At 38.1% G+C, this 26,218-nt stretch overlaps 2 protein-coding genes across 3 annotated transcripts in view; one reads left to right on the forward strand and one right to left on the reverse strand.

The window, feature by feature from the left end:
• The window catches only part of smap1 (small ArfGAP 1), a 107,865-nt gene extending 104,399 nt beyond the window's left edge, over nucleotides 1–3,466 (forward strand). For both annotated transcript variants that reach the window (XM_081351181.1, XM_081351182.1), the window contains one exon: nucleotides 3,202–3,466. In XM_081351181.1, coding sequence (XP_081207307.1) covers nucleotides 3,202–3,336 — 135 coding nt within the window. In that variant the 3' untranslated portion in view covers nucleotides 3,337–3,466. The remainder of the gene's footprint in view (nucleotides 1–3,201) is intronic.
• A 908-nt stretch (nucleotides 3,467–4,374) lies between these two features.
• b3gat2 (beta-1,3-glucuronyltransferase 2 (glucuronosyltransferase S)) lies at nucleotides 4,375–25,958 on the reverse strand (the record flags this gene model as incomplete). Its single annotated transcript, XM_081351184.1, has 4 exons — nucleotides 4,375–4,961; nucleotides 9,530–9,678; nucleotides 16,260–16,404; nucleotides 25,386–25,958. 4 exons carry the CDS (start codon nucleotides 25,956–25,958, stop codon nucleotides 4,875–4,877), a joined length of 954 nt encoding a protein of 317 aa, XP_081207310.1. The 3' UTR covers nucleotides 4,375–4,874.
• Nucleotides 25,959–26,218: the final 260 nt, after the last annotated feature.

Here is a 26,218-nt window from a genome sequence, read left to right on the forward strand (position 1 = left end):
TGGCTCATTAAAGACGAGGGCTCGGTGACTCCGACCTCTCATCTTCTATCATCTCCCTGCCTCCCGTGGCCTGTGACCCTCTGTGTATGAGGCTGTGAACGAGGGAGTCCGAGATTTCAGCCTGTGGGAGGTTAATTACACATCATAAATCAATATAGTGTGCCTTACACTCACACGGCCTTAATTAAAATCCCTCCCCACAATGCAAGCGTGTGCAGGACGAGTTATAGGCCTTCAGCAGCACATTTGTATTTTGAGAGATCGGTTGAGAAAAGAAATGCTTGTGCTTAATGGTTTTTTGGAGTGAGGGTAATTTTGCCGCACGGTTCATGGGAGGAGTGTTTTTTTTTTCTGTGATGGATCTGACTTGAAATGTTTTTCTTTGTTACCGAGCACACAGGGAGGAGAAGAATCATTAGCGTTTGATATTCACTCCCTTTAATACGGCTCTTGGAGTATTTACAAACACACACTCTAACGGCACACTTATTTCTCTGTGCGTATGCGGTATTGTGTTGCAGAGGAAGCAGGTGTAATTATGAGATTGGCTAAATTTGTCCTGCTAAATGAAGTCTAGGTCCACAGTGGGTCCTCATGAGTATTTTGGGAAGGTTTTTTTAAAAACATTTTTCCCTCTGACTATCTCACTCTAGTCATACACTTCATGGCCTAAAGCGGTTTAGTCACCTTGTGAGACATCAGAGCACTCCAGGAGTTCACGGTGATGGATAACCTCCCTCTCCGCCTCAGGAAGGGCTTTAGTGCTTTGGAATTAAACATGAATAGGAGGCCGATGAAATATGTGCATTGTACTCTGTATTTCAAGATTGTATGGGAAAAGGCAAATGCTACTGTTTTTGTATATTTAAAGTGGCTTTTTGTACCATATCAATATGTATTCCCTTCAATCTACTACCATTCAAACATTTAGGTTCGGTGAGATTTTTGAATCATATCATTATAAAGTCTCTTATGCTCATCAAGGCCACATTTATTTGATATTAAATATAGTAAAATTGGGGAAATTATTTTAAAGTATTTTTTTTCCTGTTATGGCAATGCAAAATTTTCAGCATCATCACTTCGTTTCCTTCAGAAATCATTTGGTGACCAATAAACGTTTCTTATAGTTGAAAACATGCCAAAAGAACAGCATTTATTTGAAATAGAAATGTTTTGTAACAATGTGAATGTTTTTACTGACTGTCTTGATCAATTTAATGCATCCTTGCTGAATTTTTTGTATTCATTTCTTAAAAAGAAATATTTGGAACGTTTGTGTAATCTAAAAACATATACTGTAATTATGGTCGTAATTTATTTTTTCATTACTATTTTATGCAATATTTATGCAAGCTATGTAGTTAAGTTGTTTATATGCAAATGAGCTCTGTTTTGATTGGCTCATTTCACTGTTTCGCTCCACAGATCGGGCTGAGCTGAATTGTGGCTAAGCAGTTATGTAAACATTAACGTAACATTGTATGTAAACACCAACCATCCAGTCAATTAATAAGGTTGACTATTTTAAGTGTTATATTTTTTGAAAGCTGTGTTTAGTGTGCGGTTAGACTGTCAGCATAGTAAAATCACATCTCTCATCTCCCTCTAAAACACCGGCACTACAGCCATCAAAGCGGCGTCTCTGTCACAAATCTACCGCATTCAATGACATATTTCAAGACAATTACTGTTGGACTTGTTGCACTGATCATGTGCTGTGAGCAGTGTTCCTGTTATCATCCACAGTTCTCTGTGAAGAGATTAGTTTTGAGTAATAAAAGATTGTATTTTATTTTTGCCTTTGTAAATGCCAGACAACCAACTGACTGGTGGATTATGTAGTTTTGTACATCCATTGTCAACACAGTACAGGCAACTCTTATTGCGAAGACAGAAAAATCCTGTTTTCCATTATATATCCATTTTGACAGCTGGATAAAGATTGCACAAACTTTAGTTCCCAGAATTCAAGTTAATAATGAAAAATAGGAGACTGCTTATTTGAAACCATTAGTTTTTCTCTCTCTGCTGGCTATAAGCTGTAGAGACAGGAGTATAAATCAGACAGACGTGTCTGATGGGCTGCCCCACAGGACCAGTCAGGAAGAATACTGGTGGAAGTCAAGGGAAAAGGGCAGAGGTATAGAAAATGAAAGGGAGATAGAGTAGAAGCAGACGAAGAGTAATAAGAGGGGTGAGTGAGTTTAAAAATCAGAGGACAGTTTAGTAACCTGAAAAGAGGAAAATGGAACTTTGGAGGGAAAGGCCATCCTCAGGTGAAATTACTGGTCGTATATATCTGATATCTGATGAAAAAAAGACACTTTTACTTTTCATGCAACTGCAGACACTTCACCAAAAGCAAGTATATTTCTCTTTTGATAACAAAACTCTTTTTCAAAACCTAGTGACCTTCATAGACACATCTTAACAGCCATGCAATCTTGTGAGTGATCAATTTTAACTTTAAATACTTTTATTCAGTAAGGATGCATCAAATTGATCAAAAATGACAGTAAAGACATTTATAATGTTACAAATTTGTACTTCAAATAAATGCTATTCTTTTTACTTATTTGTTATTCTTTTCTTTATAACTTTTTATTTATCAAAAAATCTTGGGGGAAAAATGTAGCACTGTTTCCATAAAACTATTAAGCAGCATAACTGTTTTCAACATTGATGATAATAAGAAATGTTTCTTGAGTCCCAGATATTAGAACGATTTCTGAAGGATCATGTGACCCTGAATATTTCACAATATTACTGTTTTTACTGTATTTTTGATCAAATAAATGCAGCCTTGGTGAGCATAAAAGACTTTTTTTAAACTGACAACAAACATTTGAATGGTAATGAGTTAATATTTTATATTAAAATGTTTAAATAAATTAAAAATTCAGTAAAATATTGTGAATTAAATGCTTATGATTTCTCTCCCTATGTCTTCCAATTTTAAGTTTTGTTTGAGCTCATTGCAGTGCATTCTTGCCTTTTCCGCAAAGGGCACATGTAATGCTGGCAAAGAATTTCGCAGAAATTAGGTATTTTTAGAAGAAACCCTTTTTTTATTGGTTTTCTGTCGTCCATGATGCCATAAAATGCTTCCTCTGTAGGTTTTTGACCAGCGCAAATTATTCTAACAAGTCTGGTATCTATAGATGTTTCACACTTCTCTCTCTGCTTTGTCTTTTTCAGATTAACCAACAGATGTCTGGAATGAACCTGAATGGTTCCGGTGCTCCAATGGCATTTGGGCCACCTGGTGCCCCCATGGGCGGCTGGGTGGCACCCCCATCTGGTCAGACCCTCAGCACCCAGCTCTGGAAGTAAATGAATGAGGGACGATGGAGGACAAGGGGCACCGCATCCCTCCATCCCTCCTGTCCTCCCCCTCCACCACTCGCACCCAGAGTTTTATTCATGTACTGTCATTTTTTTCCCCCTTTCTCTTTCCAACTATTACTACTCTGGAGAGCATTGATTCAACCTGCCCTCTGTGTATTGATCAAGTGAGCGAGAGTATGGCGTGTAAGAGACTGGCAGCTTTGACCGTCTTATTTGCAATTATTTTTTCTTCTATATATATATATATATATATATATTTTTTTTTTTTTTTTTTTTTTTTGGGGGGGGGGTTCAATCACATATCAGCTACAAGAAAGCTGCTGGACCAATTATACAGGCTTCTAATATATCTTTACCAAATAGTGAGTCATAGTATTTAAAAGACAGAGGTATGGCTATCATATTTGTGACATCCCCCTCCTTTTCCTATCTTCTGTAGCCCCATGTCCCAAAACCCTGTAGCAGATATTGTATAGACCCATGTAATGTAATGTAATCATGAGATAGACAAACCCCTCGCCCCCCTCTCTCTGGCTTCTCACCACACCGCATCTGTGTAGCTCCATGACAAACTCCATCTTTACTGTGATGTTTTAATGTGTGCGTTACAGAGAAGCACAGTGAGTGAAAGATAAATAAACCTGGACGACTGTACAGCTGCAATGGCTAACGGGAAAAAGGGGGTTGGGGTCAATAGAAAAGGGCTCGGGGAAGGAATTGTCGTTTTAGCCAGCTCGTTTTGACCGAACAAAAGCGTGCAGTCGAACACGTCAGTCCCGCCGCTGTAGCAGAGCTTCTATCCTCTCAGACAGGGTCTCTCTGCTGTGCAATAATTTAAACATCCCCACCGTGTCATCCAGGTTTATTTCAAATGTGTTTACATTTTCTGGTGCCTAGTACAGAGACAAAATGTTGTTATTTCCGTGCATTAAACAGTGAATAGCCATGAACTATTGTGTGATCATTTTGTCTAAAGATGCATTTATTGTAAAGGTTTTTTTTTTTTTTTTTTTTTTTGCTTTTAAAGAAGGTCGTTTGGAATAAAGACAGTTGTAATTCAAAAGTTCTGTCCCTGGTCTCTCACGCTTTAGACGCTATTTGCTCCAGTATTCCTTTTATTTTCATGGACAGTTTATTTTCAGCACCACCCAACCTCTCTGTACATTATTCAAGCAGCCGGTCCTTGTCCTCCGCATTCACAGACATTGATCCGATTCTCCGAGTGTTCAGAGTCCGAGGAAAAGGGAAAGTGGTTTGTTGTCTACCGCATTGGGAATAAGATCAGGTTTTTGCCATTTGAAAACCCCTTATCCATGGTTTCTCCTCCACCACGTTCCAGGTAATCCAGTGTGATGCCACAGTGAGACGCTCCAGCAGATAGATACAGTGTGTCAGTAGAGAATCTAGGAACCCGAGATAGCTTGGCATGTCTTTTCAGGTATCCTAAAGTTCAAAGGCGGCAAAGTGCCAGCGATGGCGAGCCTCCATCCAGTGTCATGACAGTCCTAGTGCAGTGTCGTTTGCTAGACCTCTATAAAAACCGAATCCTGCTGCCGCTTTGTTTCATTTCCCAGGTTGACCTTCTCTGTCCGGGTATGCCAGACCAGGACCTGAAAGAAACCAGTTGGAATCAGTTATTTCAGAATTTGCGAATCAAACACATGTGTCGAAACAAAGATTGCATATATATTAAGTTGGTTTACTCATATTACTAGGAACGGGAGAAAGTGCAATGCGCAATATGGTAGGCCTAAGAAACAACATTTATGTGAGTTCATGTCAGATTTCATTGCTGATTTGAAATATGTCATTTAAACGCACACAGGTACATAATACTGGGAACTAAGCTCAGTGTATGTGATCTCTCAGCAGAGATGTTTTTAACTGTTGGTGCCTGAAGGGTGCTGGAACAGGATCTCTCGTACATGTCTTGATTTTATCAGTTTGATGCGTTCCAGGGAATGAGTGTTGTTAAATGGCCTCACCCAGGTGTGATGCGTCAGTTCCAGAACACATGGTACTGCAAATTGGCTTGTTTTGCATAAGGCTAATTTAGCAAAACCACAAGAGATAAATATTGTGCACCTTGGAGCAGCAACCCATAAGTAACCCAAAGCATGCTGTAGTTGGCCTGATAACAAGTTGCATCCCTCTAGTAGATTCTGTAGAAGTGCTCCTTATGTAAATGTCTGACGCTCTACTTTGCCATCTACTATTCCCGATGTTCCCTTAATAAATATTATCAGGGCAAAGTAAGTTGTAGGATAGATAGATAGATAGATAGATAGATAGATAGATAGATAGATAGATAGATAGATAGATAGATAGATAGATAGATAGATAGATAGATAGATAGATAGATAGATAGATAGATAGATAGATAGATAGATAGATAGATAGATAGATAGATAGATAGATAGATAGATAGATAGATAGATAGATAGATAGATAGATAGATAGATAAAGTTTTTAGTTTAACTCTGAATGTAACTAATGTAAGTTTAACTCTGAACTAATTTAAAATTAGTTTAAAATGAATCTCAGAGAAACTAAATTTGGAACTTTCTGGAGTGGATCATACTTGGTTTTGTGGGTGGTTAAACTTCATTAGTTATGTTTGTGTGCAGCTGTCGAAGACATTTGCAGCCCACAGAGATGTCTAATTTTTCTAAGAGGAATGTAATACATGAAGAATTAAACTTGTGCGCTTCCGCTTTCATATGTAATAAATCCTTACATTTTTAATGCTGATAATGTAATAGCTACAACTCGGTGCGCAAAGGTTGAAAGCAGTGATATAACAGCAGTGCGGAGGTGTGAAGCCAGCAGTACCCATGGGCTCTAGTAAATCTAAATGGGTTTCAAGAAAAGGTTATTAAAATTTAAACCCTTCATTCTTTTTTTAGACTAATCTTGGAGTAGTTTTAGTCTTTGGCTGTGTGTATCCCTGAGAATATTGTAAGACAAGGGCAGATGTCATTTTCATTATTGCAATGTGTGCCAAACTATCTTGTTTAATACTCGTCTAAGACATTTCAATTTGTGGTGAGAGAAACCCCACTCAGAGTGATCCTGGAATGAGAGAAGATACCAATTCTCTGGTTTTCAAAAGCCCCCCAAAAAAATTAGGCAATCAAATTAGAGGACTGGTGTCATGCAAGATCCTATCACCCTTCTTCAAAACCGTGATGACCAGCTGAAAGTACAAATACATAGAAATGTTTAATTAGTCCAATTTTAGCTTCAGTAATGCGTGATGTATAATTGAAAGGACATTAACACTTTCATGATGTAGACTTGTTGTCATTAGTGAAGGCATTAGGGACACTCCTACGAATCCCCTTAAGGGACATGTATATTTAAGGGTGTAGAATATATTTCAAAACTTTTGCATTCCCCTCTGAAACTTGGCATTTGTTCGCAAAACATATGACATCTCGGTGAAACACAAAGCATTTGCGAAAGAATGCAAAAGCATTGAAATATAATTTTTCCTCCCATCGCATATTTTTTTCCCATCACATTGTTTCTTTAGGGCACAGGTGTCAACCTCAGTTTCTGGAGGGCCACGGCCTTACAGAGTTTAGTTCCTGCAGTTTTAAAATAAGCCTTAAGGACTTGATTAGCTGGATCAGGAGTGTTTAATTAGGGTTGAAGCTAAACTCTGCAGGGCTGTAGCCCTCTAGGAACTGAGTTTAAAGGAGAACTAAGATGTGAAAGATAGGGATAAAAATGATGTTATTTAAGCCAGCGCACATACCTGTGTTTACATCCTGTTTTCGGTTGAAGTCCAAAGTAGTCGATTGTCGAGTTCACGCGCATAGGTTTAGTTACCTATGATCACGCGCGTGAACTCGGCAATCGATTACTTTGGACTTCAACCGAAAACAGGATGTAAACAAAGGTATTTGCGCTGGCTTAAATAACATAATTTTTATACATATCTTTCACATCTACTGCAGTCAGATTCACTCGTGTTCACTCTGAAGGAATCACTCACATTTTCTGTGCACTTGTAATGACACATCAAGGATGTTAAGAGGCTAAAAGCAGGTTTAGTACTTGCCCCATTGAAGTCAACAGGGTGCAAATTTTAAAAACAGAATAACTCGGTGTAGGCAACACCGATTTTTGTAGTTGTTCTCTGTATTGACAGCACTCCAAATGTACGAAAAAATGAGCTCAATGTTAAAATTGACCGGAGTTCTCCTTTAACACCCCTGATTTAGGGGCTCCATACACTACTGTTCAAAAGTTATTTTGTTCAGATTTTTTTATAAAAAAAAAAAAGTATTTTATTCAGCAAGTGACAGTAAAGACATTTATATCGTTACAAAAGATTTGTGTTTCAATTATGTTCCTTTGAACTTTGTTCATCAACGAATCCTGGGGGAAAATTATCAAGGTTTCCACTAAAATATTAAGCAGTTGTTTTCAACACTGATAATAATAAATGTTTCTTGAGCACCAAATCAGCATTTTTGAAGCATCATGTGGCACTGAAGACTGGAGAAACCACATTCCATCCGAGGAATAATTAACATTTTAAATAAATAAAAAACATTTTAATTTGTATAATATGACACAATATTGCTGTTTTACTGTATTTTGATCAAATGAATGCAGCCTTGGTAAGCAAAAACCTTTGCTATAATTGTAAGGGGATAGAATCTTACACAACATCGGAACAAACTGTTACACAAGTAAAGCATTCTAGCTCATTTGTTCAGCTCACTTGTTCAAGTCCATTGTGGGAAAAAGTGTGAAAAATGTCTGTGGATTCTATTTGGGCGGTCTTGTATGAAACCATTTTCTCAAACAATGCTTTTGTCGAAGATGTTGAAGAAGTGTTTCTTTTGAATCTGCCCACAACACAATCTCTCAAATGATTATTCTCTCTCAAGGCTTCAGATACTCATCCTGTTCAGAGTGAAGCAAGCTGGCACGCTGACAGCAGTCTGGCAGGAGCACGATTGAGACTGACATTAATAAACAGGAGAGTCTATGCACTGACTTCTGTAAATAAGCCTGTGAATCTCTCTCACACCTTCTTTACCTCTCTATCTATATAGCATGAGTGCCGTCTCTCGTAAACAGTTTCCTTTTTCCCTCCTGTCCCTTTCCTCCTTGTCACATCAGTTCAGTCCGATTACTCACATAAGATGACCCCCCTCAATCCTACCCAGCCTCACTGCCTTTAATTTTGAAGTGCATGCTGGGAGTTAGCCGTATTGCCCTGCCCGCAGGCTTAGTCACAGTCATCCGTCGGGGACCCACAACAACACTTCTACAAATGTGACCTTTCCAAAAGACATCGCTGGCAGTGCTCCACTTGGACAGACGCCTGCTCACGCCTATCACGAGGACCCATAACTGTTGGCACACGCACTTTCGTTTGTTTACTTCCATAATGCCATTCTCATATAATTGGAATACAGCCACAAATTTAAGTATATTAAACTCCCACTTTGTCCAAGTAGCGCCTCGCACTTCTTTGTAACTGTCAGTGGCCTTTCCATCCCGTTTACGGGCGCGATATCTACACGCTCGCAACCACCACGGCATTGTACCACAGGAATAAACCTGCGCTCTCTGCAGTGTTTACAATGCCGACATTTTGCTGTGTCTGGAAAAATGACGCATAACTGATTGGCTGATGTTGAAAATGTGTCCTGCTCTTGCTGGTGTTGGTGATTAGTGGAATTGTCAGCCCTGCTAATAGTCACTATTAATAACCCAGGCCGGCTACCATTAGGGTAATTGGGTGATAATGATGATGGCAGTAGCAGTGACGCGTGGTACAGGGAGGAAGAGAGCATTTTGACATGTAAGGTGAGTCGACTGAAGGTTTGAGCTTGAGATTTCAGCTCCTGAGATAATGGGCCACGAATGAATGAAGGAGCTTTTAGAATCAAGAGTCAATTTTTTTTTTTGATTTTCAAGCGCTACTTGACATAGCTATTCATTATTGTCACTGGTAGAAGAATAGACCAGCGTACAAAGTTATGTTTTCATAACTAGTACAAAAAAGGTTGGGTTGAGTCATATTGCCCAAAATAAAGAGTCTCAGATTTTAAGAGATACCTGGAGCTAATAAAGGAAAGGAACATCGAAAACTAACTTTTTTTACTATGCATGATATTCAAAGGTGAAAGATGCAAATGCAAGCTGTACTGACCTGGGTACAGTTCTGGGCCTTTGGCTCCAAGTCCTCCACCTTGGTGATCTGTTTTAGGAAATCTGATTCTTGCATCCCTGGTTTGGCTCCTCTCCTCTTGAACAGGGCACGTGGGTTTGACAGGATCACCTGCAGGTTCACTGCAAAGCCTGCCGTTAACAAAGTAAAAATTGCAAGCAAATTATAAATCAAACAATTAAATTAAAATGTATTTTATTTATCCTCTCTGCTGCCTTTGACGTAACAGCTCGTGATACTGAGAAGGGTTTGGAACTCCTGTGTCGTCTTGTGGTCTGAGTCGGTCAGCATTGTCATGATGTCATTTCCTTGTGCCTTCAGAGTGATTAGTCGCACATGGCTCGGGTGATTGGCTTAAACCTGGCTGCAGAACTGAGTGCCCTTAAGCAGTGTTGGCAAATTGCATAACATCGAGCAACTGCCATTGAGATGAATGGGAATACTATCGGATAACTTTCTCCAGGTATTATATGCCTCGTTGGCAAGTGAGAAAGTCTGGGTTTGATGCTCATTGAAGCTCATCAAAAAGCTTAGTGGAAAAGGCATGAAATTGTTAATTGAAATTTTATGTCAAATAATCTCGTTATATATTCAAACACACTCTCTCATTCACTGTGTATTAACTATATACACAAATGCACAGCTCTTGAGCTCTCTCTTGACCTTATGCATTTCTCATGGAAGTGTCGCATGTGGGTCAGGATAAGTTTTTCACCCGCTTGTTTCCATTTCTCTCTATGACACGGTCTCAGCCCCAAAACAGGAGAAGGACTTTTCAAATGTTACTATTGGGAATATCACCCTCTGTTGTGGGCTTTTTATCCTGCACGGACACAGGCTGTTTTCTAGGACGCCTGCATTCCAGCTGAAACCACCTGGGTTTCCCTCAAATCCACAGAGGCGAGCTCATGACAGCATTGCAATGCTCATCTAAGCCTTGGCTAACTGTGTCCTTGTGTAGTTACAAGGTTTCTCTCCCTCACATCGACATGCATAATGTCAAGGTTTATTAATAGTTGAAGGCCAGCCAACTCCTTTCTTTTGATCTTTTTTTTCTTTTCTTTTTTTAACGACTATATTGCCTTTTGATGTCCCTATACAAGTATTGGGGGAATGATGTAAGAACCTACGTTCAGAGATCTAGGGACGCGGCTTTGATTGAGCTGAAGAGCCGGACACGTTTCTGCTGTTGCACCAACAGCACTTCAGGGTCCATCTAGATGTGATGCATAAACCGTAAGCCCATCCTAAACATTCACATCCTGATTTTTGAACCAACTCCAAGACTTCACGACCAGCCGTTTATAAGGTCTTTAATTAGGGTGGCCTTCAAATTTGTACTGTTGAAAAGCTGAAAAGTGATTGTTTAAAACTTATTTTGCCTAACAGGACTGTCAGGTGATTTAATTTCCAGGGAAATGTGATGCATAAATCATGAAATCATTAGTACTTAAATATGTAAATCATATTCAGAAACGGTCTACAATTAATAAGGGACAATAAGTAAATATTAATAGAGCAATCTGTAAAATGCACATTGGAAAGAGCACCTTTTAGATTAGTTTTATGTTGTCACTAACAACTCTGTTATTTACATAACATTATCATATTTTTTAAAAGGATTAAATTCTGTAAAGGTACAACATGAACTCACTGATGTAATTCAATCAGTCTGCTGTTTTATAACAACCATTATTCCTTGTTTATACATACACTAATGCTCAAATGTTTAGGGTCTGTGAGATTTAGTTATTTTTTGGAAAGAAAAAAAAATCAGAAATTACATTAAATTGATCAAAAGAATGTAAAATGTTACAAAAGAGTTGTATTTCAAATAAATTCTATTCTTTTGAACTTTCCATTAATAAAAGGATCCTGAAATGACATGGTTTCCAAAAAAATATTAAGCACTAATGATAATAATAATAAATGTTTCTTGAGTACAAAATCAGAATATTAGAATAATTTCTGAAGGATCATGTGACACTGAAGTCTGGAGTAATGATGCTGAAAATTCAGCTTTGCCATCGAAGTATAATATAACAATATAATCAAATATAAAACGATTATTTTAAATGATGGTAATATATATCAAATTTTTTGATCAAATAAATGCAGCCTTGGTGAGCCTAAGAGACTTCTTTCAAAAACATTTAAACATTTATGAATGGTTGTGTATTGTAGATGCTTCAACTAAAGTTAATGGTGTAATTCTTAAATAATTAGTAGTGTGTAAATTGTATTGTGTCCACCACAATTAAGCTGTCTTAATCAGTTTGATATTTATTACAATTATTATAAAACATTTGTAAAATAAAATTCTGCAAATTATACTCATGACACAGACTGTGTAAAAGCTAGTGTGACTCATGGTTTAATCACTGTGTACACTACAGACGCAGCTTTTTGTCATGCATAATCATTTCAGCCCTTCTCCGCCTAATGTGCAAAACGTTGCTATTGTGTGTTAAAAAGGTTTCCATGTTAAGACAAGCACTTGAGCTCCTCTTTAGGTGAGAGCAGTGCTTGAAAGCAATGAGAGAGGCGGTTCAGGACCTTTTCTCTGCTATTGTGTTGTATTGTGCTCTCAGAAGAAGCCGTACAGCAGGAATACTAAATTACCTTATTGTTCTCGGCTTTTGTTCAGGGAGGAGTGTAGTAGAGCCGGCAGATTTATGAACCTTAAACAGCTCATTTTCAACATGCGTTTAGTCTATGCCAGCGATGTGAGGAAGCGTATGCATTATGTGAAGTGTTTGTTAAGGGAGATGTGCTCACTGCCAGGTAGGGCCTGACAATGAATAAATTACCTCTGATGACAACGATAATGATATTATGGGTGAGTGAACACGTGAGAAAAATATGAGTTTTGGAAGAAGAGCAATAGTGGTAGTAACAGAGATCACATGAGAAAGAGATGATACCATCTCTTGTTATTAGAGTTTCATGAACAGCATAATATCCAGCGGCAGCGCTGGAGTCTGGGGAATTAGGGATTGCTTCAACTATACGCACTGCTATCTCTGACGTTGCATTCATTCCTTCGAGCGCCATATGAGCCCTGCCTCTCTCCATTAGGATGTTTCCAACCTGTCAGCATCTTCTCACCTCACCCTCTTTAATGCACTGCCTGAGAGCTCACATTTGCTAAAAATGCAGAGAAATTGCTGAATTTAGCCTCAGTAAAGGGGCTTTTTGCCAATTATAGGGAGCAAATGGTTGCTTCGTCTGCCTAAAAATCTAGGGTATCTGTTATATTTGCCTGTCAGTAATGCTTTGTAATAGTGTGTAATTATTATTATTTTTTTACTGTTGTAATACGTTCTTTATCATTGTAAACTATTAGTATACCATTTGAAAGCTGATTTTCCCAGAAAGTGTAAACACAGATGCTTTTAACATTGTTCTGTTTGTGTATCCTGACCAGCTTGACATGTCAACTTCCAATTTACATGTCACTTAGCAGACGCTTTTACCCAAAGCTACTTACAAATGAGGAACATCACGAGCAGTTTATCAGAAGAGCCAACAATATTTGCAGTACACTGTGCCAAGTGCCTTTGTTTATGGTTGTGTTTTAGTTAAGTGCTTGTGGAAAAAGTGTGTCTTCAGCTCTTTCTTGAAGGTTCTGATGGTCTCAGCAGACGGGGCGGAGGTTGGCGTTCATAAGCCTGTTTATTTATTATTATTGCTATTCCATTTGGAGACACTAGTGCTGTAAACATTTTCTGTTAATTAAATTTTTGTTTGATTTTTTGGTTTTGACAACCCCTTAATCTATTAGTATGAACTTTGTTCTCTTTTGCCTCTGTTCTCTGCTAGTACAGTTCAGTTTTCTTTTTGTATTATCTGTATACTATTATATTATTTGAAATGTGTATGTGTTTATCTTATTAATTTTATCTCTAGACAACATTTCTAATTTTCATGTATTATTTTTTTCATGAAAATAAATTTTTTAGGGCTGTGTAATGATTAATCGCGATTAATCGCATCCAAAATAAAAGTTTTTTTTTGCATAATATATGTGTGTACTGCGTATAATTATTTTGTATATATAAATACACACACATGCATGTATATATTTATATTTAAGAAATATTTGCATGTGCATACTGTGTATATGTATATGTAATTTATATTATATATAAATATTTTATGTATAAATAACACATTTTTCTTAAATATATACAGGTACATGCATGTGTGTTTATTTATATATACAAAATTACAGTAAACACACATATATTATGTAAATACAAATGTTTATTTTGGATGCGATTAATCGCAGCATTTTTGCTGTCCTAAACGGAAATTCATTTCTCTTCATTGCGAACCAAGTACACTTGAATTAGTGCCAAATATTAGTCATCACTAATCTGACGCAGACTTGCGGTAATATACGAATCCATTTAATCTACTTGGGAAAACAATATCAGAGTCAGTCAGAATAAAATTAAATGTATTATGTATCATGCCAATTTCATAATCACTTCAAAGATAATAAATACAAAACATCAAATGCTCTGGAATAAAGAGAAAAGATGCGAATAATACATCATGATGCTGAGTGTCTTGCCCACACTCTGCATCACAGACTAATCTGAATTACAAATAGCCCTGAGCCTCTTGTTGCATTATTTTATATAGACAGAAACTTCTTCATATGGAAACATTTGCTAACAACTGGAATTGGCATTCAGAGTTTACACCTTTTGGGCAGGATGCCATTTGTCTGGAAGACACACCCTCCTCTGTGTGCAAGTTATCTCTGAACTTTTTTACCTTTTGGTTTACTTCTTTGGGAATGAGACATTTCACATGATACCAAACATGTATAATACTGTATGATAATTATTCACATTAAACCATATAGATTTTTGGGTGAATTTTGGTGATCTCAGCATATGAGAGAGAAGGAATGGGGGAAGAAGGAAAGAGATGTAAATTAGGATGATTCTGAGGAGAGACTTGCATCTCAAATGAGAGTTTAAATGTATATTTTCTTTGTTTTCTCAAAGAGTTGCCCTCTCTTCCAGTTCTTCCAGTTTTTTCCAGTCTTATAGAATAATATTGGAGAAAAGCCTCTTCAGAAAACTCTCTGGTGTTTCACGGCTTTTTTCCTCAGCTTAGAGCATTCTTCTTGCATGGTCTCTCTATATAGAAGTCGTTTTTCTGCCTGCTTTGGGCCAATTTTATATGCCTGTTTGAAACGACTTCAGTGAGGGGCAGTCTGGAAAGTATCAACACGACCAAACTGCAAAGGAGTCCCATCTGTTTATCTGAGCAGCCAAGCTGCTCCTCATACAGCTGATGTTATGATCAGCAGCAGCACATGGTATTACGTGGACAGAATATCCTTTAGAACTCAGAGAAGATAGACAGAGATATGGAAGTTCAATATCTTAATCACATTAAATAAAATTGAGAGACCTTGTGGTGAAACTTGAAGACATAATGCTCCAGGTAATGTGGTTCTGCTTCTCCAATACTTTTAAGACATTTACAGTAATGGTTCTGAACTTTAAAAATGACTTTTATCAAGTCGGTTGATGGATGGTTAATTGGTCACAGTAGCTCACCTGCAATGCCACGAGTCAACCGACATACTGATAAAAATGTATACTCTGAATGCTCTGTAAATCACTTTGGATAAAAGCATCTGTCTAATGAATAAATGTAACTTAAATGGAAGTTTTCAGATGTGCAGGATGGAAAAACGAAATCTGGTAATTGCGTTTGGCTTGAAGTTTACGTGATTTGCACAAATTAGTTCTGAAATTCAAAACCAGCTGGATGACAGAATGTGCCAGTCACCAGAAACCTGTTAATTAACCAGAGGAATCTATTGTCAAAAATCGTTCTCTGTCACACAAGCCGGATAATGTTAAAGGCCTATAAACATTTGAAATCCAGAAATAGATGCATAGAGGCATTTCTGAGAACTGGTCAAATGGTTTTAAAAAAAACAAAAAGTTTTTTCAAATGGCTGCTTATTCTATAATACTGAACCATCTATAAAAGTGAGAGGAGAATATGGCACTGACTCCACTGATGGATTTTTCAGGTCTATGGCATAAATTTTTTTTTCTTTTTTTTCAAGATGCCCATATTAACGTCAGACCATTAATACTGCATGCCTCAGTGAGGTTTCAGCATTGGCGATATTTAAGGCCCATGTGCGGAAAATATGGTAAAAATGCATTATCAAGTGATTTATCAACACAATCAATCTAGATTTTTGAATAAAAATAATGAATTGAAGGTTTAGATTGTGTCGTGTGAATTAATTAGCATTTGGATTTCCTTACGTAAATTCAATTTTGTGATAATCAATTTTTAATCGTTTTCAGTTGCACACTCCAATAACCATTCTAGAATGTTCTGCCATTATTAAATGGAAATACAAAATGCAGTAACACAGAAATCAGTTTTCTGTTATTTTGCTCTGTTACACAGCAGAAACAGTGTCATCTTGAATGCTTACTCTTGCATTTATGATTAAGCCTTGTGAATACGCTGCTTCTGCACGTGGTGTAAAACAGGCATAATGGTCATTTCAAATATATGTGACATTTTTTTCCTGGTTTGATAACACTGTTGCAGTTATCATTCAGTTTTGTCGAAATAAAAAAAATTGCTAGCGGCGTTTTGATAACTTACTATGGGGGGAAAATTACTCCTGTGTAGGTCGATCTTAGTGACGTCTTACCAGCCATGTCAATTGCAAACGGCCTGTCAGCTTTCCAGCCTGTGTACCAGCCGACCACTTTCCCCTTTTTCACCAGGGGACGCTCGTACCTCCGGCCTCCAACAAGTCCCACTGGCCACACTGACACTCTCCGGGTTGACCGCATCTGTAGAAGAAGGGAAACATGATAATATTGCAAACACAATGCACTCAATTTTTAATTAAAAGCTTTTTAATTAAAAGGAATAATTAATTAAATGATTCAATGATTTGAAGGGGTCCTATTATGCTTTTTCACTTTTTCAACTTTAGTTAGTGTGTAATGTTACTGTTAGAGCATAAAAAAGATCTGCAAGGTTACAAAGCTCAAAGTCCACTCCAAAGGGAGATATTTTATTTAACAGAATCCACTTTTCAAGAACTACAACAAACAACTCGTTTGTACTACAACGCAATTTTTCCGGATCCTGTGAAGTCATAATGTTACTCATTTAAATAATCCCTGCCCAGGGAATACGAGAAAAAGGGGTCGAGGCCTGGATGAGCTGCATTAGAGAAGACAGTGTTGTCGCTATGTCAAAGAGACGCTGTTTTTTTCCACCCTGTTTCCAAAACTCATTTGTTTGACCTTCCTAAGGCTGTTGTGCTTAGACTGGTTAAAAAATATTTTCAACACTGTTCCTGAACATTAAAACCCCAACGTTTATCTGTGTGCTACACATTTTATGGACAACAGCTTCCAGAACCACAACGCAGGCTACGCACAAAAGCTTCTCCTGAAATGATGGATTGTCGGGACAATCTGTTGTTTGTGGAACACTTGTAAGTATGTCTTATTATTTCTAGTTGTGTTTTCTATTACCAGTTCCAAAATATAAGTTTTATGTTGTTGCTATGTTGTAAACAAAGGGCAAATATGTTTGCCTCCGCTCGCCTGCTAGCCAACATTAGTGTTAGTGTTTACTGTAGGGTTTGTAAGCTCTCGTTTTTAAGGCTGTTCACCACCCCTTAGGAAAATTAACCTTGGCTCTGTGATCGATCACTGTTTCTATAACCATAATATTTCTACAAGTATCATGATTAAATGGTGTATAACTTCATATCTAAAATCTATTACAAAATGTACAATTATTATTACAAAAAAAACATACCACTCCATTGAAATCTGTGCTTGCAAAATCTGTGCATGAAATCAGTTCTGCACGATCCTCTTGTTTGTCATCATTCTTAAGTCTGAATCAGGCTTGAATTGGTTTGAAATTGACACCAATTTACATCTGAGTAGAGCTTGCGGTTATGGTAAGGAGAGTGGTATTTCCTGAACATGCGCTAAGCAGTGCCAATCACAACACACTGGGCCAGCTAACCAATCACAGCACATTTCATATTTCGGAAGGAGGGGCTTCATCGAAACAGGAAATAAATGGCACGTTCGGGCCAGACTGGGGAGAGAGGTGCTGTAATAATGAAAAATATGTGATTTTTTAACAATCAAGCATAAAAGCATATTCAAGTACACCCCAAAAACAAAATCAAGACTTCGTAAAAGAGCATAGTAGGACCCCTTTAAAGCTACACTGTGTAACTTTTTTAGTTGATTCTTAGCAAAAAACACTTAGTTCTTTCAAAAATATATGTGCTCATTAATGTATATTTACTTCTTTCAAGTAATAAAGTATTCTCTTAAGTTTATAATCTGCCATTGAAAGTACATACGGGTGAGGGGTTCGAATGCCGGTCGCCATGTTGCCCCTCCATCTTGAAACTACATTAGCCAAAGAGGGACATACCTGTAAATTCAAGCTTCGCCTTTTGCGTTTTTCACTCAGTGACACCGTGACGAATGCGAGGGGGAGATTACTCGCGAGCGCCGGCAGATTTGATAGATAGTGTGGTGTGTGTATGTGTGTGTGTGTGTGTGTGTGTACTCACATTTGAAAGAGAGAATTAAAACGTCAACGCGACAGACAAATCAGCAAGACCATAGTCAATATTGGAGTAACTTTTCCCAGATGGAAAGAGCTCATGAGGAGAAAAGATTTTAAAACGGACGCCGAGGTTGCCTGCTTTCTTCTCGACAGGTAATTCAGCCTGTTGTAATTCATTTGTGTAAATTCGAAGTTTTATAGTTGCTTGTCTAACCATAGCATGGTTGTGCATAACGCCAGAACGACCTCTAGTATAACTTCATGCTCGCGTCAATGGTGAAAAAGTATAGAGCTCGGGCGTAGACGTTATGGAATGATGCATTGTGGGTAACCACGGCCATTTTAGAGGCAACGCAGAAGTGTTCGGAATAAAGTAATAGCGTAGCCGACCGGTCTCCACCGGCACCGAGAAAGAAAGAGAAAAAGTTATGGGCCGTGACAAAAAAAGTTGGCTATACCGTATACTGACAAACTTAATAATGAAGCCAAACAACGCTACTTAAAAAAAAAAAAAAAAGATTTGATCCCTATGAATAAAGTCTGGAGGTGGCTAATACCAAGCCTCAGTTTCCCTGATATTTTCCTACCTGGTCTGTGGAGTAGCGCTTACATCTCCGATCCAGAGCCGGATTTACAATTTCCTGTGCCCTCGGCAACAACATTCACACACACATTTTAATTGTTTAATAAACAAATGGTTTTTATTTTGTCACATTTGGCTGCAAAGATGAGGTTGACGATGCTGATTGGCGATCTTTGCTGTAAGTGAACGCGCCAGAGAGAAATGCAAATTGCATACGGATTAACTTACATAAGCAGAGAGCTGTCTGTTTTCTTTCGTTTTGAATTGTTTGTTTAAAAGTAGACACTTTTAGAAAAGTAGAAACTTGTCACTGGAGGCTCACTTGCAGTTCACAAATGGATGAGTGCAAGATCTGCAGATCTACAAAGTAAACGCGGAGAAAACAATCGTTCGCACCGTTAACCAAGCATCAGTAGTGACACACACACACACACACACACACACACACACACACACGTACACTTGTCAGATTCTGTGAGCTACGAAGCTTGTCTATGCGGGTTTGTTACACTTCAGGAGTAATTTATCATACGTGCAATAATCCACTGTTTTCGTCCGGTTGACGACCAGCGGCGACCCAAGCCATTCGACGAAAATAGGGAAAACTAATATGATTTATGAGGCGTTTGCCCTGTCGATCATGAGACCGATTACAGCAGTTCACAATACAGCAATACTGAACCATTTTCCAGAAAATAACCTAAATGAATGACCAAATGATCAACGTTACCTACTGCCTACTATACGCTACTATACAGTACAATCTTACTTCCGTACCGTGATTCCCACAATGCATTGCGGCGTGACGCAACGATCCCGAGCTCTATTGTTTACCTTGTAACATAAATCTGTGCTGCGACGGATCACAGGTAATGAATAGTTTTAAAGGCGCAATTTTTTAAGCTATATAAAAAAAAGGACACTGTAAATTTTAGTTATTTTTAATTGCTTTTACTTTGTACACATTGTAACGTTAGCCTAATCTGATTATGCTGGGATAGCCGATTCCAAGGGTGACGTTTACCTCCTGACATCTGTCCTGTAGTTTTATTCATTTTAGACGTATTGTTTATTATTGTCATGGACGAAGTCGATAACTGGAAGCCATGTTAATCTTGGAATAATACGGCCACCGTAGGAGTTAAAACGCCCTCAGAATTGAGAGGAACAGAAACTAATATTCACTGGGTAGTCATATACAATTTCACCGCTAGATGGGGGTAAAAATCACACAGTGTAGCTTTAAGGAAATAAATAAAAAAAATAAGTTCTAGGTCTATTTGTAGTTGTGAAGTAATCAATTTAAACTTTACCAATAATATTTTATTTAAAAAAAATGCATGCATTAACTATTCGTATGTCTAATATGTCGAAAATGCAAGACATTTCTTGAATCATGTAAATGATAGCATATTTTCAGTTCAAAACGGCAAAATAGTTTAAATCACTGGATTTAAAAAAAAATAATTCTTGAATGTTTAGCTACTTACATCTTACAAGGCACTCTTCCTAAAGTGTTACAGTGGAATTCACTCTCATCTTCGGTGAATAGTAAAGCCCGCCTTCAGCCTAAAATTTTTACTTTTAAAATGTACAGTTTGCCATTTCTAATTACTATGGGGGGGTGGGGGGATGTCTATGGCTCAATGACTATGGTGGTTACAGCCCTGCTTTATAACCATACGAGTACCTAGACAATTTTTATTTTTAAAGGAGCAAGTAAAATACTGCCACGAACAGCATGGCTTATTATAAAATCCTGGCTCATTTTCAGCATAAATAAGTCCGTCCACCTGCAGTTTGCTGGAGACAGCACACACTGCTCTTCAGTTTCATAAACACGATCACATCTGATTGAACCACCCGGCAACACTAAAACTGTCATTTCCAACAAGATACCATCTTCCTTGTGAAATTTTAAACATCCTACAGCTGAAAGAATCTCCTTTTTTCTTCATTCCTTCATATATAATAATAATAATAAATAAAAAAATACTATTTGCCACTGGGGGAATGAGCGTTGCTGCAATTTCTCAAACAAATGGTCAGAGTAGTCTTTGAATATTTAATGGTTGTGCTATTTATGTGAGTGCTGTACGCAGTCGGGTGACGTGTCTGTGGCTGGCGGCCCTAAGCAATGGACAAGCTTTGAAGCCCAAACTGCTGCCCCTTTAGCTGTGTTTCTAACGCCCGTCTTCCTCCCTCTCTTCAAAGGCTTCGTCTCCATAATGGTTGCTCTTAAAGTATAACACAACTCAAAGGCAAAATCAAAGAATTCTCTAAAGCAAAGAGGATGTCATCTGCAGGTGCCAAGCATCCTTTCGTGTTGAAGATGACAACAGGCACAGCCATCAAATGCAATGTCACATACACTGTTCTTTGAGTTGAGCTCTCAAGCTACTGGCGGCTATATGGAAAGACATCTGTATTTGGCAGTTTTTGTGACCCATGTGTTTTCCTGCAGGGACAGGGAATAAGAAATGCTGGCCCCATTTTGACAACACAGTGCAGAGAAATACATTTGTAGTAGACGAGTGTGTTCAGTATCTTTAGGGAGGCAAAATCACCTTCGATAACAAAACTCTACATGCTGCCTGACAGTTCCAGAGAGGATTCGAACAATGCAAAAAAACAACATGAAATCGGATCTAATAAGGAGCTGTATTTCTAGGGAAAGACAGGTTACAACTGAGAACAATAAATCTAATGCAGAATTTGTCGTGGCACTGAAGCCACAAGGCAGAGTAGCAGCATCCACAGTAAACTGAGACTTCGTGGACAAGCTTTTCAGTAACAACGTCTGAAATCTTTGAAACAAGAGCAGCAGCTCTGCCTAAGTTGATATGATTCATTTTCATAAATCTTATGTAAAAGTGCATTTTGCATAAATTTTTGTTTTACTGCACTGACTTTAAACTCCAAACAAGTGAAAAACTGCCAGTGCAGTAAACAGAAGTGTGGCTTTTCGGGTAAAAGCATATTGTTTTTACATATTTAATTTGTAAACCTAGTGAATTTTTTTTTTACGAAAATGAATTTTTAATGAGAGTATTGAGGTGATAAAGCATTTTTATCCTAACCGACCACAACAAGCAACGCTACATTTCGTTGGTTGTTTAGTTTTTCAGAAGTGCTGCACACAATGAAATCTCATTGGACTTAAATGATAGTCCAGGCAAAAATGAAATTTATATCATCATTTACGTACTCTAATGTTGTTCCAAACCTGTATGACTTTCTTTTTTCTCTGGAACATTAAAGGGATAGTTCACTCAAAAATGAAAATTCTGTCATCATTTACTCACCCTCAAGTTGTTCCAAACCTGTATGAGTTTCTTTGTTCTGTTGAACACAAAAGAAGATATTTGAAAGAATATGGGTAACCAAACAGTTGCTGGTCCCAAATGTACAGAAGGAAAAAAATACTATCGAAATCAATGGGGACCAGAACCCAACAGAACAAAGAAACTCATACAGGTTTAAAACAATATGAGGGTGAGTAAATGATGACAGAATTTTCATTTTTGGGTAAACTTTCCCTTTAAAGAATATTTTGAAGAATGTTTGTAACCAAACAGTTTTGGTTCCCATTGACTTCCTCATAAAAATATAATGGAGCTCAATGGGATCCAAAACTGTTTGGTTACATTCTTCTACACACATTCTTCAAAATATCTTCTTTTGTGTTCCACAGAAGAAAGAAAGTCCTACATATTTGAAACAACATGAGGGTGAGTAAACGATGACATTATTTTCACTTTTGGGTGGACTATCCTTCTAAGTACCAGTCTTCATGAATATTAAACATGAATGAGGAGAGACTGGTTGTGGATATCATGACTCTCACATTTCAAAAGGAAAAGCATGCAGTCTGGTCTGGTAAAGCGTTATACATTACACATGAAAATGCAAGCTATTTGTTCTTATTTTTAATGCTCTTCAGTTCCAGCACGTTGTGAGTGTGAGAGCCACACAAACAGAGATTTTTTGTTTTGGACAAATTGGTTTTCATCTAATCGCATTATTATTCTAACCAAAAATAATAATAATGTAATAATGAAAAAATAAAAAATCATTTGCATGTTTGATGATGAATCTATTTTAACACAAAATGATCTTCCACACTCCACTCAAGCAGCTGAACACATTTTTTTCCACAAGCACTTGATCAATGACCATTAGCGCATTGTACTATTGTCCCTACTAAACCTTTATTTTAAACAACTCAATTGTTTCACTGTTTCTAATGTCACATCTCTGTACTAGCTTGTACTTTTCTAGCCAATTTTGAGACTTTGCACTGCAGCTCTTTTATATTACTGTCGCCTTAGGATGAATCACTCGAGCTGTAGCATTTCTCGTTGGGGGAAACAGTATGTGCTAAATGAATACATTTCCTTGGTGTCGTTAATATTTGTCATTATGAAGCACTAGCTGTTGAAAGTGGCCAAATGACTCTCATTGTTGTGCTGCGTAATGTGTTTGTGTTGAGCAGAGCAGGGGTCATCAGCATACTGACACTGCGCTCTACCCCTCAGGGGTCGTTCCATGTGTTCATCCACATGTCCAGCTGTGTTCTGGAGAAATGGAGAGAGAGAGAAAGAGGCAGAGGGAGGGAGGGAGGGAGGGATGCACAAAGCAAGCATTGAAGAAATAAGGAGGGCAGCAAGGCCTGTGGCAGAGGAAAAGAGAACGGCTAAAAGAGGAGGAAAAAGCAGAGGTAAAAGACTGGTGGAATAATTGATGATAAATGAGACGATGAGCTATAAGTGCTGGGTTTGGACAACAGCCGAGAGAGAAGAATATTTTGTGTTACTGTAGATAGAACTGAGTGTAATGCAGTGGAGGAAACCTCTTCCCTCTTTGCCCTTTTTATATATCCCAGACAAATAAATTAAATGGATAATCATCAGACATCGATTAAAGCAACACACTCACATGGTAATTTGTATCTATTTTAGGTTTTGGTGAATTGGTGGCTAAGTTGTTTGAATTTACTTATTCGTACATTTTCATACAATCTTCTTATGTCCCACTGACGATTAGGTTAAAATGTGGTTTCCTTACGAATTCATATGAACTCGTCACCTCGTAAAATATTTATTTTCTCAAGAAACTGGTATGATAAAATGGATGGTTCTGCCAAAAATCTGTATTTGTCATTACTGTCATTATTTACTCACCTCATGTGGAGGCTATGTTTGGTCAATCTCTAAAAAGAACAAAAACAAAACCCAGCATAAAATAACATTAAATGTGATCTATATCACTTGTGCACTGGTATCGCATAGTACACAATAGCTTTAGTTTAAAGTTTGGTCTGTTCCTCATACATACGACTTTATAGTGTTCTTTTGTACTTTTTTTGAGCTCGACATCAATGTTACTTAATTGCAAAAGATTCTTTTAAATTTCTCCTTTTTCCACTGAAAAAATGGGTTTGGAACGACAAGATGGTGAGTAAATAATGACAGAAAATTCATTTTTGAGAGAACTTCTTATATTGCTTATATTTCAATATTAATTGGCTGAAATTCCAAGGGTGTGTCTTTATTATCCATATTATATTATCTATATCTATATTATTGTATTAATTGCCTTCATTAAACTTACTTTATCAAAAACGTATCTGAAGAAATATGTGCACATTAAAAAAAAAAAATAAATGTGTGTGAGAGATGTAGAAAAACTCAACCTGTATAAAACAGAGCCTCAAATGAAGTGTATCTCATCACTTCGTCATGTTATCTGTTTCGTCCATCGTCCACAGACAACCGGCTAAACAGACAAATCCTCATTTCCTAGCTGTCAGGATGCTTTGTCATTTCTCTGTGACTTCCACTTAAACTGGGTTAATTCACTCTGCTTGGCTACACAGTATACTGGGTCGCCTTCATTTATGTGAGTCAACCACTGCACATTCAAAGACTCATAAGAAATAGATAACAATGGCATGATAAAACACACCACATGAAGTGTAATGCAACAACCCTGTGGAGTGCAAAAACACATTGTACAGTGACAATAAAGAGCTTAAATTGTCTCTACCATGGCACCAATTTGTTTTAACTGCAGCTTTAAGGTTAATTGCTGCTTTTAAATTTTTAGATTTAAACTTTATTTACTTTTTACAGTGCAAGTTCTCAAGGCAAATACTGTAGGACCTCTGAGTTGTGCATACAGTCTGTAGCATGTAACCCCACTGGTCTTATAGATGCTATAGTTGTCATTTGATGGGAGAAATAAGATGGGTATATATGAATTTGCTTTTTCATGAAAAAAAAAAAACCTAACTCATCTTGCACCATTTGAGTTATTGTACAGACAGACATGACCCTTTACAATGGCTCCTCACATCAGGATGAGAATATCTTACTCAGGGTGGTAGCAACTGCCTTGCAAACCCCTAGTTCCAGCCATATCTCGACACAGAATGGCATGTATTCATGACTTTGACCAGTGTGGGCCAGCAGAGGTTTCTTTAGAGCCCCAGACATATCGGTCTATATGATGTGGCACGGTTTGCAATTTAACATTTGTGATCGCTTATCTCATCAAATAGACTAGTTCTTACTTTCCAGATTTAATTTCAAGCATTCTGCAGCTCTAAACTGAGCAGAAAGAAGTCGTATTTACCTCTTCAAATAACTCAAGGCTGTAAGTGTTATCATCATCCGCGAAGAAAACGACTCCTTTATCTTTGGACGCGCGATGTCCTCTGAGCCAGCCGAGCGCTAAGTTCCTTTGCTCGGTCGCTCGCGGCATCCCGGTCCGCTTGAACCTGCGCGGGGTGAACACGTTCAGGTGAGTGTATCGCAGCCCAGACCGGGCAAGAAACCGCGAAACCAGCTCCGTGTGGGAGTTCGAGTCCTCCACCACGACCCAGTGGAACTGCGGAACCTGGCGGAACGTATTTGCCAAGCGGGTAAGCTCTGCTTTCTGCACCGCTCGGCTGTAAGTGGGAGTGATGGCATAAATGACCGGGAGAGATGTGGTGTTACTCCCGCTGCTGCTGGTCCTGCTGCTGCTGCTGCTGCTGGTCCGAGTCGTCCTGACGACCTGCCGCTGCTGCACATTTCCCAGCCGAGACAAATAGAAGCTGGCCGTGTTCCGAACAGACAATCTCTTCGTATCGATGTCGATCACGATGATCACTATCAAGATCCACGGAAGAAGGATGAAAAAGCGAGAGTAGAAGATGGATTTCATTGTCCCCGAAGAACCAGCGCTGCTTAATGTAAAGAATTAACAGTCCGCCACAAACAGAGCAGTTCATTCAGAGGCGATTATTATTGTATAATTGCAGAATATTACTTTTAAAACTTCCATTAAAGCCTCTCCTCGCGTGTTTATTATTCGGTAGCCGCAGTCCACGAACGTTTAAACTTCCCATTTCCCTCAACTAAACGCGCTGTTGCGATGCCATCCCGTCCTGCGCTCCGCCAGTCAGTCCGTTCCCTGAGAAGATG

Source organism: Scardinius erythrophthalmus, assembly GCF_964197995.2.
Source record: "Scardinius erythrophthalmus genome assembly, chromosome: 21".
NCBI classification, from domain to species: domain Eukaryota; kingdom Metazoa; phylum Chordata; class Actinopteri; order Cypriniformes; family Leuciscidae; genus Scardinius; species Scardinius erythrophthalmus.